This window comes from Echeneis naucrates, chromosome 1 (genome assembly GCF_900963305.1).
Source record: "Echeneis naucrates chromosome 1, fEcheNa1.1, whole genome shotgun sequence".
NCBI classification, from domain to species: Eukaryota; Metazoa; Chordata; class Actinopteri; order Carangiformes; family Echeneidae; genus Echeneis; species Echeneis naucrates.
In genome coordinates, this window is record NC_042511.1 from 14,411,221 (window position 1) to 14,426,613 (window position 15,393).

The following is a 15,393-nucleotide window of genomic DNA, read 5'->3' on the forward strand; positions in this document are numbered from 1 at the left end:
CAAACCATCCATCATAAGCAGTAAGTAGAAACAAAAAAATCATGGCGTTGGGGAGTAAAGCTCTATTAGTTTTTTTTTTAAGCAAAAGTTGTACAGTCGTACACGGTGAAAGCATTTATACAACATGCAGTGAAGCGGGTAGGATAACAGAATTTTCCAAAGGTTAGGTCCGGATGCAAAATGTCAGTATGGGTCAATGTAAATTTTACATTAAATTGAATACTTTGGTTATGGAAAAACTGCAAAGTAACAGACATTTACCTGAATGCTTCACCTGTAAATACATTTTTGAGGTACATAACTTGTAATTTTTCTGCAACTTTGTCCTACATCAATGGTTTCCTCACAGAAAAGGCAGGTAGGGAACAGCAGGTCCACTTTGAAGCAGATGTAACATTAAAACCATTAGTGACCCATTAATGTAATGTCCATAACAAGACATTAACACCAAACATAGGAAAGGGGCAATCCTGCAAGAGTGCCCTCATCGTTTAAGCACCATGCACTCATACTTGTGTGCTTTTTCTTGAATAAAAAATCAGAGTGTAGGATTTCTGTAAATAAGAATTTAGTGCTATAAAAAGGCATTCTGGCCATGCAAATGTCCTGCTGTGAAAAGCCCCATCTTCTCAGCTCCCTCCCTCACATGCGTCTCTGTAAAAACCCGCAGAAGAGCGGGGCTTTAAAGCTTTGTCTTCCCCTGTAGTTTACACTAAATGGAAACGGTCCGGTGAAAGCCCAAAGGTCCCAGAGAGACAGGGAGCGTCTCCTTCTGTGTTTACGTGTTTATTCATTGTTCTAATCGTCCTTTTAGTTCTTCTGTCTCTCGCTTTAATGCGATTCTTTCCGGTTCCGCTCGGCGAGAGCTCGGGGTCACCGATCCAACTACTCCCCTTCATATTAATTAGGCCTGCATTAATTAGCGCGCGTCTGAAAAACAAACAAGTGATGATTAATATCTGAACTATGGCGAATTCTTTGAAGAGATCCTGTAGGCGAGCCAAATGTGGAGCGACCCCTCAACCAACATGCAGTCGAAAAATCTGAGGAAGGCATTTTTTTTTTTAGAAGGCATCCAAATAAATAAAAAACCAAAATATACACATGTATTTAAACTTCGGAAAATCTGCTATGAGTACTTGATATTTTATTTGGCCTTTTAGATGTTCAAATAGGCTAATATTGTAGCTTATAATTAGATGCACTTTTTGCGAGTACTACTACTAGCAGTAATTATAATAATAATGATACGATCAGTTGTTTTTTATATTCCCAAGTATTATGTTTATATGAAAAAAAAGTCAATAATTACCAAGTTAAGGCAAATAAAATAGCCTTGAGCCATTAATCTCCTTTCTGCGTCCGTTGCATTTATTAGAAATTGAATATTTAATTGTGAAAAAAGAAAACCAAAACGTTTATTTAATCTTCCTGTACCTCAGTGCAAACTTGGGATAAATCAGGCAAATTAAAACTTATGCATGAGATAATAACTTCAGATCGCTCAGTAGCAGATAATTGTACTGTCTTTCCTGCGAGCTCACGTTTAGGAAGTGCACTGAATAATCCGCAGCCGTGGCCACGCATACAGATTCAACTTTTGGGCCTATGCAAACAGATAAGGACGAGGCGAGTCAGTGGAGAATTCAACTTCTTGTTGTGCCTTCCAGAGAGCGTTAAGACTATAACACAATAATGTTTCAGGCCATTCACAGCTACAACTCTGAGGACAGCAGACCTCTGTCGTTATGTGATCTACAGCATGAGGCCATGAATAATAAATGTATATTTTGAAGACAAGTTGTTAAATGTGGACATGTCGCCTGATTTCATTCTAACATAAATCTCAGTTGCACTTGAATTCCTTTTTTTTTTTGTGACATATTGGGAAATTTAACACGGATGATCAACAATTGATTTATCTGAGGCTGTTTGTCCGCCTGAAGGTCGGATCCGGACCCCCCCCCCCCACATAGAAAACATTAACGGGCTATTTATGTTCCGATGCTGTGGGCGCGAGCCGGAGGTCAGGGTCGGAGTGTTGCGGCGCGAGGCGACACGCGGAGTAAAATAGGTCGCTGTCTGCACTTTGTTCCGCACTCAATTGTCTCGGCGCTGCGCATGAACCCTGAGACCCGCAGCTGTCTGGAGGGAGACACGGAGGGAAGGGAGAAGTTGTAGAGCCAGGAGAGAGACAAAACATATAAAAAAAAAAAGAAAGGAAGGTTTTGAAATCTGGACATGCTTCTGTACATTTTAATCGCATGTGTGGTTGATATTTGTGGTGACAAATTGGGCCTTTATTTGGTTTTAATTCTGTCCGTTTTGCATCCCCAAAATATTAGCTTTCAGTTGCCTTGCCTTGTCCAGCCAATGTTCTCACGGTGTGCTCACATGTTGGGATATGACTGAGATCAAATATTTCTGACGTGGAAGTTGTCTCCCGTGGAGCCCTTACTTCCGGCTCAAACTTTGGACCATGTTCTGGCTGTAGACGCTTATTATTATTTCTTCCTTGGAGAGATGTTTCTTTATTTCATACATTCAGCTTTTTTTCCCACAGAATTTTTAAAATATTCACATAAGCTATTCAGGCTACAGGGTTACTTGTTTGTTTTTAAAGGGCCATGTGTCTTTTTTAAGTTTTCACGTTTTACTTTATATTTCTGTCTTGTACCAGATGCCAGTTGGTTTAAAAAAAATTAATTCGCCCTGAGTTTGCGTTATATGCACTTGTGAAGTTTCTTGTTTTTTGTTTCTTTTTTCACGTCGAAAGGCTTTCATATTGATTCTTGGTAAGCCAAGAGAGGCCTCGCGATTACTCGGTGACTTTTCTTCGCTGGATGTTAGCTTTAGTAAAACGGAAGAGCCACAGAGAGCCCACATGTTCAGGAAATCTTGAATATCATTGTTGCACCAGAAAATGACGTTTTCGGTGAGAACCAAACACAGCGGTGAGTATCAGTATGAGTTGAAATTTTCAGTTGGCAAATGAATATTTAAATAAAATGTTATGCGCTCACAGGTGTGTGTCTGCGAACAATCGGGGTGGTGAGCACCGGAAATATCCGCTTTGTAGCGAACACTTTGCGCACAGCACGTGTGGGAGCAGCTGAGGTCGTAGCGGCAGGTCTGTGCGCACACACCTGCTCCAAAGTCTGTCAATTCGTGCGTAATGCGTAAAAAGAGCACCCTGCGCACGAGGTAAGCGCTGGAAGAGGAGGAACGAAGCTCTGCAGAGAGTAACTCTGCTCGACGCGTTTGGTGCATGTAACAGGACTCATAACAGCACCAAACAACTTTCTCTTGTTCAGAAACGACTGAAAACTAACGGAAACGGCATTACACACGTAATTCAATGCCACCTAAGAACTCTCAGAGCCATCTCTGGGGTGTAACCCGGAGGAAATGAATGTAACATAAAAGAAGGGGAGAGTAAGAGACAGAGAGGGAGGCTTGGGTGGGGGCGGGAAAGTTTAGTAAAGTGGAACTTAGTAACAGATGCGGGTGAAGGGGGCGCGGCCCCGCAGGGAAAAGGTGGAGGTTTATGTAGTGTGTGTGTGTGTGTGTGAGAGAGAGAGAGAGAAACCGCGCACGCTTATGTCCGTGCGCGTACACGCACGCGCGCTGCATTTGTGTGTGCAGCTCGTGCGGGAAAAGGACAGGACATGAGCGCACATTGAGAGAGCGGCTCTTTTACTCGGCGTGATCATTTCACGCTTCCCCCCGAAGCCCTTTTTCCACCTAAAGCGTTTAGTTGCAGCTGACTGAGCACTTGCAGGGAGTGCAATAGGGAGCGGAAGGGTCGAATTATTTCAAACCACAACTCGCCCCAAAAGTACTGTAGGACGAAGGAGGAGAGAGAGAGAGGGGGGGGGGGGGGGGGAGAGGGAGAGTCACAAACAGCGGCAGAAAGTGAGGGAGGGAGGGAGAGAGAGAGGGGAAGAGAGGGAGAGGGTGATACTGCGAAAAGTTTTTGTTCTTTTCCTTTTTTCTCCCTCCATCACCTCCCCCTGTTCTAACGGGGTAACATGGACCAGGGGCCCAAGAGTCCTGCACTGCGCCTGGGGAGAGCAGGTAGGGGACACCGGCTCACTTCTGTTAACAGCCGCTTTTGCAGCTTACAGAAGTGGTTGTTCATTTGTTCACTTTTCTGCTTGTTAAAAAAAAAAAAACAACTTTTAAACATTCTGTGGGAGTTATTAATAAGAGTAGAGGTTAGTTTTTATTTATTTATTTTTTACTTTCTGATGATGGTCTGCATTTTTAACACAGACAGCTCCAACATTACCTTTTTCTTTTTAACAAGTTTGTGACACTTTTGGGGTCAGGATGATCAGCTTGCGCTTGTTTGTGGCATGCTGTCTTTGGAAAAATGTCTTTGAAAGAAAAAGACGAAAGGCTGGAGAGAACAGAGAACAGGCATTTAGTTTAACATGAGTGTGATGTAAGGGAGTTTGAATAGTGGTTGAATTTTTTTTGACTTCGGTTTTATAGCACATGATTGTGGGGAAGCAAAAGTTGACTAAGGTATTGGGTTTTGTTGGCACCACATTGTGAGCGAGCTCCACGTGTTGGTCTGTGCACCATCACCTGCACACATTGAATAGTTTCCATCTGAGGGCCAAGACGATTTTTAGTATTTGTTTTATTTTATTTCTTTGTGTGTGTGTGTGTGTGTGTGTGCAATTTGGTATTGGTATGTGTGTTTTTGTGTGACACGGCCTGCATGGACTCCCATATTCGTTATAGGCAGTTTAGTCAGTAGGTCTCATTTAAATCAGTGTTGGCAGAATCTTATATGAGCATTGGTTTGAGATGTTGGGCCGATGGGAGCTTTTTGTTTCCTTGTTTGTGGCACAGAAGCTGAACTTCCTCACCAGTCTATCGCTCATCATATCACTTCACACATCCAAACAGCTTCAGTGTGTCCCGCGTGTCTCCATTACTTTATTCAACAGGTTTATCTCCTATAGGCCTATTCATAAGACAGCGGGGTCTGATACAGCGATGGATCAGGCCATCGACTTTGTTATGGCACCCAATGGATACCACATCATTTCATATTGCTGCCCGCTGCGTCTGCATTGATAAAACGTCGTTTGTCATTAAGGACCTGTGGGCAGGTGATCAGGCCCACTGAAAGGGCTTTGGTCTTGCTGCAGAGCATCCAAAGGAAATTGATAACTATGACCTGGATGAACGAGAATACTCACAGACATGTTTTCTCCAGACAAGCAAAAAAACCTCCTCTGAGGCCAGCCTAATTACTTCCTATTAGCAACACAGTGGTGTATGCACAGCAAATGTTTAAAACATATTGAAATAGTATTTCCTCTGAGGCTCTGACTGCATTCAGTGTTCGTCATATTCAGTTTCACAGTGTTGTTGCTCCTGCACTTTGTCTACTAATAGAAGTAAATTAGCTAGTGCCCGGCCTCCTATGGACATTTGTCATTAAATAATGCCTATGGTCTGTAAGACAAATAATGCCCTCTTTGCAGCCTTTTGTGGAGTGGGCCTTACCCTCTGATAAACGGTCAAAGCAATGGGATTTGTAGCAATTGGATAATAACCTTTTAACCACTGAGGAAATCAGAGTTTAAAGGAGGCCTTCCCCTGTTGATGTGTAAAGTCTTGAGGGCCCAGGGCCTATACCTACAGCCTCTCCATTTCCTCTCACTTTAAAATACGTGCTCTGGGTACAAAGGAGAATGTGTGACGATGAATGTGGATCTAATGAGAACCCCCTCTCTTCCCGCCCCGCTGATTGTCAGTGCGTAAAAGTGCAAAGACCTGTTCTTTCCAAAGGAGCAGGGCGGCCATTTCACTGACTGTCTGCCTGCACAGAAGTCGCTGCTGACGTAACATTATTATTTTACTAAAGGAAAAATAAACAAAGGCCACGTTTGCACTCTGGTATAAAATAAGCTCCCCGACCTATGATTTCAATAATAATTTTTAAAAAGTCACAATAATAACAATAATAATAATGTGCCAGGTACCCTCCCGCAGTTAAAACGGTAATAATCAAAAAGATGGACTGACAGGTTAAGTAACAGCTACTGTGTTGCCTGCACATAACATGGTACAAGAGCAAACTCTGGCCCTCCCCATTTAGGCTTCATTCATTGCATGTCTTTCCATAATGGATATCTGGAATATTTGATCCTGCACCTTAAAATCGATGCCAGCGGAAACGATAATCTGTGCAATGAACAGGCCAAATAAGATTTCTGATGTTGTGAAACCGGTAAGAGCTGAGACGGAGAGGGAGACAGAGATGGCCTCACATAGTCCACTTTCATCTTGACCTCAAGTGCCCCCTCCCAACAGAGGCCGCGGCCTGGTGTTATGGCCAGCAGGGTCTTGCAGCCCCCTCTGGCAGATGACGGACTGCTCGTTATCACCGCGTCAAACGATGACAAATAGGTGCGTTTGTTTTGGGCCCGTGTGCTGGAGCAGCAGCCAGCCTGACGCCTACCTGCCTGCTGTACACAGTCCCGGTTCCGCCTCGGGAGGTCCAAGACGGTTCACTCTCCAGTCCATATATTTTATTTCTTAGTTATGACTTTTATATTTTATAAGCAAATGAAAACTTAAGAAAAGATACGGGAGCTTTCTCATTATGTTTACAGTCAGCGGGCGTGTAATAAACGAGCTGGTGGAGTTAACATGCGCTATTAATTTTTCATTGCTTTTTCGTTTCGAGGCTCGGGCTCAAAAAGCAAAACAGCCCAAGCTTTCATGGTGGATGGAGGGAAAGGAAAGGGAGAGAGGAGAAAGGAAGGAAAGATGGAGCTCTTAAACAACAACATTGCCTCCAATTTGCCTCCAAATGATTATCACGACTCAACTGCATTCTTACTAATGTTTTAAAAAGTGCACACACCCTTTCCCTCCTCCACCCTCCCATTTGCAGCACTAGAGAGGTAATGAAATATGGTAATGGATTTGGACCCCCGGATTAAAGTCGTCCTACCCTGATGGAAGTTTTCTTCAAATTTCCAACCCTAAAGCAACAACAATTTGTATACATGATTGATTGTGTTTGGATTTTTTAATTGCTTATGTATTTAATTTGCAAATCGGAGAGACAAGGGCGACGGTTGCAATTTACTTCTGTGGGGAGAGAACCGCTCGTGTCTATATCTCAATAAATAAAACTGACTCCGGCTGCTCGGATACAATAGAAACGGAAAAACCAAACTGCACAACATGATACGACAGTGTTCTGGATTTAGACTCCCTGTTTGGACATATCAAGAGCTATTTATTTATTTATTTGGTCTATCTGTAAAAGTAAAGAAATACAAAGAACAGAAATTGTTTATTCAAAACATTCTGTATATTGGAGCATGCACATACATAATAGTAGTAAATAGAGTATTTCCCTGCAGCATCACACACTGTTACTGTCATTGTCTGTATTCACCTACGTTTGCTGCTTTTATTGATGTGTTGCCTAAGAGTAGGCCCAATGTCTTTGGTGCATGGACTAAGTTTAAATATCCGGGTTTATTCTTATTTTATTTTCTTTATATTTATATAGAATTAGTTTTTGTCTTTTTTTTTAATATAAAAACAAAATCAATCTGGTTTTGCTGTCTGTCAGATTTGTATGAGGCCTAATTCATGAATACTCAAGAAACAGATCTGAAATATGAATGAGGATTAGTGTGAATGCTTGGGGGTGTATTTTACTGTCAGTGGATTAAAGAGCCTGGATGTGGAATCAATGAAGATTCATGAAACCATATTTAGTGCTGAAGAACAGAGTGGCTTATTTAACAGACAAAACATCAGATATTCGCGATCTCATGTTGTCGGGTCCCGCCTGTGCATCCTGACTCAGCTGGGGATTCTGCTCCTCGGACTGCTGGGAACTTAAAATATGTTGGTGGCAAAGTTTCCACATGTCGCTGGCTCGCGAGTGCACCTCTGTGCACGTGCGCGCGCGCGCGCGGGCACATTACCCAAGGTTGAACGCCCCCTCGTGGTTCATCCGGTAAACATCACAACAGTAAAGGAGGAGTGAGAGAGAGGCAGAAGTCAAACCTCCCAGTTACCTCAGATGATTTAAAACTGAAAATGACCGCAGAAGCGTTTGTTGTGATGAGGACAACGTGGCTGTCTGACAACTTCTGTTGTATTTGGATTTAAGCCTCATCTCAATTTCACTTGAGATAAAAAAAAAAAAAAAAAACTAAGCATAAGCTAAAGTCTGAGGAGCAGGAGTGATCATTATAAAAGGAGAGTTGGAACCAAGAAGGCAAAGCTAGAAATTTACAGAATTAAAAAAAAAAGTAAATCACGTAATATCATACATTAACCTTTTCAAGATCAAATGCATCCATCGCCTTGAGGTACATCAAGCCTGTGGGTCTGTAGAGGGTCAAGGCTGGGCAGATTACCTTAAAGATTGTTATTGTTGTTGTTCATTAGTGTGCCACTGTAAATACAAGCTTCCTACATGAAAATGGCATGAGCATCCCATCTTTAACGATGCTGTTATATGGATGGAAATCACGTGATGATCCCAGTTTTGTATGGCTCTAAATGTGTCTAATCCAAGTGTTATGCGCGTAGTGTAAACACCGAGGAACAAAAAAAATGATTAAATGTCTCGAAACAGGAAGAAGGGAAATAACGCTTTTTAATTTGGCTCATGCTTTAGGCTATTTGTGTGTTTAATATTACTGGGGTGAGGCTTAGATATGCCCTCTCAAATCAGGTGGGACGAACATGTATTGAATCCCCATCTCTCTCAGTTTGGAGTATAAATGCGGAGCTCACCAATTGCATTTCATTAAAAACGACATTCGTTCGGGTCCGCATTCAATTAGGCAATGAGTGGGAATACATGTTTCATGTGTTTTCTCTCCATTCTCCCCCAGCTAAAGATTTATGGCCTTGTTCTGAATGAAAGATGGAAATTATGCAGCCCTATTTGTTGACAGTTCTCACTCTTGTAGGCCTACAAAGGGAGTTAGAGGAATGAAGCAGAATAAGAAGGTTATGAAGTGACAAGTTCAACTGAAATATCTTAAAATGTTAAATATAAATAGCAATATAAAAAAACCGAGCCTTTTCCATCAGCCTTTATTCGTTTTCAAATGTCATTATTTATTTCTTTATACATAAATTTGTACTTATTGTAGCTACAGAAGGATGGCTAGTCGCAATTTACTTATTGAGTATTTCCTCTTTTATAGAAGCTTGCCGCAACTAAGCCTCATTTTTAGTAACACTCATTTAATTAGCCATTTAATATTGACATGAATAAATTGAGCGCAAATGGGTATAAAGGCATTAGGTTTTTTACTTCGTTAATTGAAATTAAACATATGATCATCTACTCCCCGAGCCCTGCGTCGCTCCGCCGAGCCTCCCTATTGGTGGATGGACAATGCATGCGAGGCGTCATTGGCCTACGGGATTTGCAGCGGCCAATCGCAGCGCTCCCCCGCCCGGCTCTGAGCCGCCGTTGGCGCTGACGCGGAGGCAGCGCTCGGGCCCTGATTGGCTGGACGGGCCGTGAGTGACGGGCAGCTGGCCGGCGCGTGTGGGTTAGGGTTCCAGCGGGTTGGGAGCGCGGGCGCTGTCCGCACGAGAGCAGGTCCTGAAACGCGGCGTGCGCCACCGTGGACGCTGGGGCGCAGGCAGGCGGCTGAGCTCCGTGTTAGTTGAACCAGCCCGTTCATGTACGTACTGACAGCACAGTGCCGGCGTCCTCTGGCGTGACTGCGGACAAAAGTGTTCTCTGAATTCCGACAGGACTGTTTTTATTTTTCTTCTCCCCTTCGGCGTGAAGAGATTCGCCTCCAAACTCTGATCTAACGCGGAGTCCTGCAAGAGGGGAAGAGGCAGAGAGCAAGAGCTGCCAGGATAACAACTCTCAACTCAGCCTCTGTAGCTTTTGCTCCAGCCACACAGTGCTTTTTCTCTCTTCTGCTGCCTACTTTCCTCCGTTTTCTCCCGTTCGTTTTACTTTTTCTTTATCCTTTTCTCTCTTTTTTTTTCCTGCCATGGTGGATATGATTCTTCAAGATGTGAGCGCTCACTCGCTTTGCTGATGGGAGATTATGAAGTGATGTGAGAGCAGCTGCAGAGGACGGTGTGCACAAAATAACTTTGAAGAGAGAGAGAGAGAGAGGGGAAAAAAAAACAATCGTGGATCTAAACTGGGCTTTTTTCTTTCATGTTTTTATATTCTGAAATATTTTTGAAGAGACTGAGAGGAGAAACTTCGGCCAGGGGTCACTGCCAGCGGACCGAGAAGGAGAGAAAGGGAGGCAAGCTATAGTTTGTCACCCTTCCTCATGTTCCCATTTTGAGTATATAACGGCCAATATATTTTTTGCACAAGTTTTGCATTTTTTAAAAAATAATTGGACTGGTATAACTCAGTGCTGACGTGCAGCTGAAGGAATGAGCACTCTGGCTGTCGGTTGCCTCCTCTGGTTTTGGAGACGCCAGAACAGACCGTCTGTGGTGTCCCGTCCCCATGAGGAGGACACAGCCCGCTGCTGAGACGCCGTCCTCCACCAGAACTCCCTTTTTAGCTCATGAAAAAGTAGTTTTCTACAACCTGTCACCCAGTCCAAGTTTTTAAATAATAAGTTAAGAAATTGCTTCATTTGGAACGGGACCGAATACCTGATATCCCACTGGAAGTCACGGTCTGTCAGGAGAGTGGCCGGCTGAAGAGGGGCATCCAGTGGTATTTTTAAGACCCCCTCACATCGTAACGGGGCCCTCCAGCCCGACCTTTCCGATGGAGATTCATTGTAAACACGACCCGTTCGCGGCAATGCACAGTAAGTTTGTGATGTTTTTGTTTTTGTTTTTTTTTTTAATTCTCTCAATCTGCATTTTTATATCTATCCTGAACCTTAACTCCTGTGTGCTTATGCAAGGAGAACAGCGTCGTTTTCCGCTGCACCTTAGAGTGAAAAATAAAAGGTATTAAAGAACAACACAATTCCTTTGAGTCCATAAGTCCGTTTTTATTTATGTGGGCCTATTTATCATCTGAAACCAAACCAAAGAGAGTCTGCGACAGTGTTGAAATCATATTAGCACGAAAATGTAGCCATACTGATACATTTTTTTATTGTGCAAATTAAAAATGACGTTTTAATATCCGATTGAGAAATTTAAGATGCTGTAATTTATTTATTTATTTATTTTCATTTTCTTTCCTAATCCGCAAATGAACGACCTTCCCTTTAAGCCTAACCACGAAGTGGCTCATATTTTTTCATCTAAGAAAAATCACTTAAAGACTTCGAAAGAGATAGATTTTTTTTTTTTTTTTTTTTTTTGCAGTGTTTAAAAAATATGTAAACTTTATATTGTCGTTTCCAAATGTTCCCTGGTGTAAAGTTTGTCTTTCTCATTTTTGGATTTTCTTTCTTTCTTTTTTTTTTTGGTAGTTATTTATTAAATTCAGACTACACATATAGAGCAGCTGCAGATTGAAGTGTCTGAATTGTTGAAAGCATTGTTGGCTGTTTGGGGCTCTTTTTTTGCCGCGCGGTTTGCTGTGTTTTCCTCTATGAAGGGAAGATGGGGTGCAGGGGTCAGGGAGAGCGAGAGGGGGAGAGGGAGTGAGTGGGAGAGAGAGCTCGGGTTAACAAACCATGACTAAAAGCTGAACTTGATCCACAAACAGTAACTGTTTGTGTACATAACCAGGTTAGACAGACACACACCGCTCAGGTGCACACATTTCTGCTCGGGTCTTATAATAATAATAACAAGGTGAGACTCTGTTGATCCACCGCAGGGAAATTCTCCTCTGGCTGCCCAGCAAGTCACAACAACGACGCACACACACGCACGAGCGCGAGCACGAGCGCGCGCGCCTTGGGCCTCACAGCATGTCTCAAGCTTGCTCAGCGCGTCTTGCTCAAGAACACATCAGCAGAGGCGCTGCTTCTTCGGGGAGGTATCCATGGCAGCACGTAGGCTATAGGAGGGGAGGTGTGTGTGTGTGTGTGTGTGTTGGTGCGGGTAACTTGGTCACTCACTCGTGACATGGCGGGCCGTGCTTTGTATTTCTTCTCCAAAATTTGGGCTTGAAAAGCAGGTGGAAAAAAAGGTCAGAAAATTTGTGCTAAATTCCCACATTTTAAAATCTGGAATGATTGTCATATTTCCTTAATAGAGGTTCATATTATAGAAAAAAAATTAGGTTAATGCCTCCAAACAAACAACATATAGCATATAGAAACTGAGAAGAGAGTCCCATAGACAAAATATCCATGGTGGATCTGCCTGAAAGGCTGGATGAAGCGTCCTCCAGGCATTTCAGCGTGTAATAGATTAGTCATTTTATTGCGTTTAATGCCGGAGTGAACCGGTATTATGTGACTGACAGAGTTTCCCACGGTGCGTTATCCTGCAGGATAAAAAAAAAAAAAAAAAAAAAAAGGTCCAAAAGCTAGAACGAATCACATTTCCTCTTCCCTGCTTCTCACCAGAGCCAATGATCCGCGGTGCAGCTGAAGTTATATATGTCAAAGCCCAGAGACGCTTTAAAACGATTACACCTAAAAAATGTCAAAGGTAGAGAGAGAGAGGTTGGGATGAATCGACTGTGACGCGTGGAAATGTTGTTGTGCGAGTGTGGATGTGCTGTGTATCTGTGTGTGTGTGTGTGTATGTGTTAGTGGGGGGGTGAGAGAGTGCACTGTGTGTTGGCTGAAACTGTTAAATAATAAATAATAAGACGGGCCTGAATTTCATAATGTTGGGAAATCGCTGTATGTGTGTGGCATGGAGATGAAGTTTAATACTTCTTAAGTCTTGTTTTTTAATAACATTTTTTGAGTGTTGCGCTGTCAAAATCTGTGGCCTGTGTGTGTGTGTGTCGTGGGGGGGGGGGGGGGGGGTGACTGAGTGACAGCATTTTTCTTTTTGTTGTCATTTTTAGTTTTTCGGTTTAAGAGATGAGCTCCTTGAACCCACAGAGTTTCGACGTTTTTGTTTCCTCCAACTTGGTAGTAATAATGATTTTTTTTTTAACGGGGGAATAAATCAGTCAGCATTTAAAATAGTTCATGTCATCCTGTTTGGTTGCACCATTGTTGACTTTGGAGAGTGTTTTGTGCCATCATGACGGACCTCACCAGCCTATAGAACCTAGGAGGGATGTTTCAAAAAATATATAGGCCCACCAGGTAATTGTGATGATAATGAGCTGAATTTCATAATCACGCATTGTAATGATAATAGTGGCATGCTGAATATTAAGCAGGCGAAGCTGTGGCCTACCTTAGTGATCGAGCCATGAAGTGAGCTTCAAGGAAAGAAAAAAAAAAAACTCTCACAAGATAGTAGATGGAGAAACATAAAGCAAAAACATATCATTTCTAGACTTTGATTTGAATAAAACTTTATCCTAAATTCTGTCCACTGAAAATACACGAGTAAAGGAAGCAAAACAATTATAATAATTAGATTTTAAGCTGAAACAGTTTTCATTCTTTTTTCCCCTTTTATTTGCAGCTTGACGAAAAAAAAATGCTATAAAATCACGTTTCTTATTCTGGGAAGTTTTTTCAGAATATAAGATAGCTATAAATTGAATCGTTTATTAACAGGTTTTCCTGAGTCGCACTTCGCTAACAAAAGATTAATGATTCCACATTTCATGAGAAAAATAACGGCATACGTCCAAAACGCCTGCCTGGCACATCTCACAGATCTATTCAGTGTTTGCTCAAGGAAATTTGCTTCATCTGTATTCTCTCCGGCAACTTTCCAAATAGGTTTTCAGCCAAAAGTAATTTCTAGTTCTCTATTTTTCTTTTTCTTTTTTTTTTTATAGACACAGGAAGAGACAGCAGAGAGAAAGAGAGGGAGGGAGAGAGAAAAATCGGTGGCGTTTTGTTGCGATTTCTCTCTTGCTTTATTTTTGAGTCGTCAGGCCGTGACGAGGCAGATGAGCGATCAGGACGAAAGAGAGAGAGAGAGGTTGGTGAGAGAGAGAGAGGAAGAGAAAGACTGAGAGACACAGAAGAATGTTGAGAGACATAGAGCCTAATGGAGCTTATTTTCTGGATGGGGGAGCTCCAATATATTCTGCTTTATCTCTGTATTTTTTCCTCCTGGAAACAGTGAATCAATCAAACATTTAAGGAGGTGCGGGGCTCTTAAGTCAGCTCCTATAAAGGGCAAATAAATAAAATACAACAGGGATGCATAATGACCCTTGGTCCTCTGCTGTCTCTGTCCCTCTCTGATTCTGTTTCTCCAGGATGAAATTGAAGCTGCTGGCTCTGCCAACACTTTCCCCCTCCTGAGACTGTAGGTTCTGCGTTTACAAAAAGAACCTTAAAAGCCAAAACACCTAATTTGGCAAGATCTTTGTATCTAATTTGGAATAAAACCTCCCAAGCTGGTCAACGTTGATTGAATTTCTTGGAGCAAGTGGTTAATTTGTTTGGTCAGTGTGATGAATTACTGGAGCCCTGTACCTAAACACACAGCTGTGTGAGAACATCCGTCCTGAGCTCTTCTGTGAGGAAACATATTTTTAACGAGTTTTTTTTTTTTAAAGGCATTCCTACCACAAGAAATTCAAGGAGATTTTGAGAGTATCTTTCTGTTGCAAAGCTAAAAACTTTAAGATTAACTCAATATTATAGCTGTCATATCGGAGAACTAAGCTCACTTATTCAGCGAATTATGCTACACAGGCTGATAAACAAATTTATATAAATTATAGAGTCCCTATCAGTATTTATAGGCTTGGAAAAATAAATTTCAAACATATAATCCCCATCGCCTACACCAAGAATGGTAAGAGCCCGAATGTCTAATGCCAACAGTAAACACACAGATAAGTAAATAAATAGTTATCTGGAGGTTTTTGTGGGTCACAAGTCATTCCTCTCCATCTCTTTATAAAGCAAGTCGTATTTCATGCTGTGGCCCAGATAGGAAGGGTGAAAGGAACCATTTCATTTACTCTTATCTGAGAAAGAGAGAGAGAGACAGAGGGAGGGAGAGACAGTCTTTTCTGGAGATACCTGTGGTGAAGAGGACGTAGCACAGTAGGCTTTTATAACAACCCCGCAAAAACTGTGCTTTTATTCAGCAAACCAGGCAGGAAAGGTTTCAGGAAATAATAATAAAGAGAGGAGGAAGGAATAATGCCCTTTTACAACCATGAACAGTTTCCCCAGCAAGCAAGAGATTGTTGAATTTGCTCATGTAGGTCAGCAGGCTCCTTTTTGCTTTGAGGGATATCTGAAAGTGTGTGTGTGAGAGAGAGTTACACAGTGAGACACTCTGGTCAGATGACAGAAATCGGACCCAATAAATAAGTGGCAAACACCCACAGCACTGTTGGCCTGGAGGGCTGAGGTGCTGAACTTGAAC

General features: G+C 42.3%; 1 protein-coding gene across 5 annotated transcripts in view; it reads left to right on the plus strand.

Annotated features, from left to right (window-relative positions):
* The first annotated feature begins 3,949 nt into the window (after positions 1-3,949).
* The window catches only part of pax5 (paired box 5), a 49,648-nt gene continuing 38,204 nt past the window's right edge, over positions 3,950-15,393 (plus strand). For 3 of the 5 annotated variants that reach the window (XM_029500707.1, XM_029500715.1, XM_029500734.1), the window contains exon 1: positions 3,950-4,077. In XM_029500707.1, coding sequence (XP_029356567.1) covers positions 4,032-4,077 — 46 coding nt within the window. In that variant the 5' untranslated portion in view covers positions 3,950-4,031. Of the gene's footprint in view, positions 4,078-10,724; positions 10,821-15,393 lie in introns of those variants that run through there. The other 2 variants (XM_029500724.1, XM_029500743.1) reach the window with 1 other exon arrangement.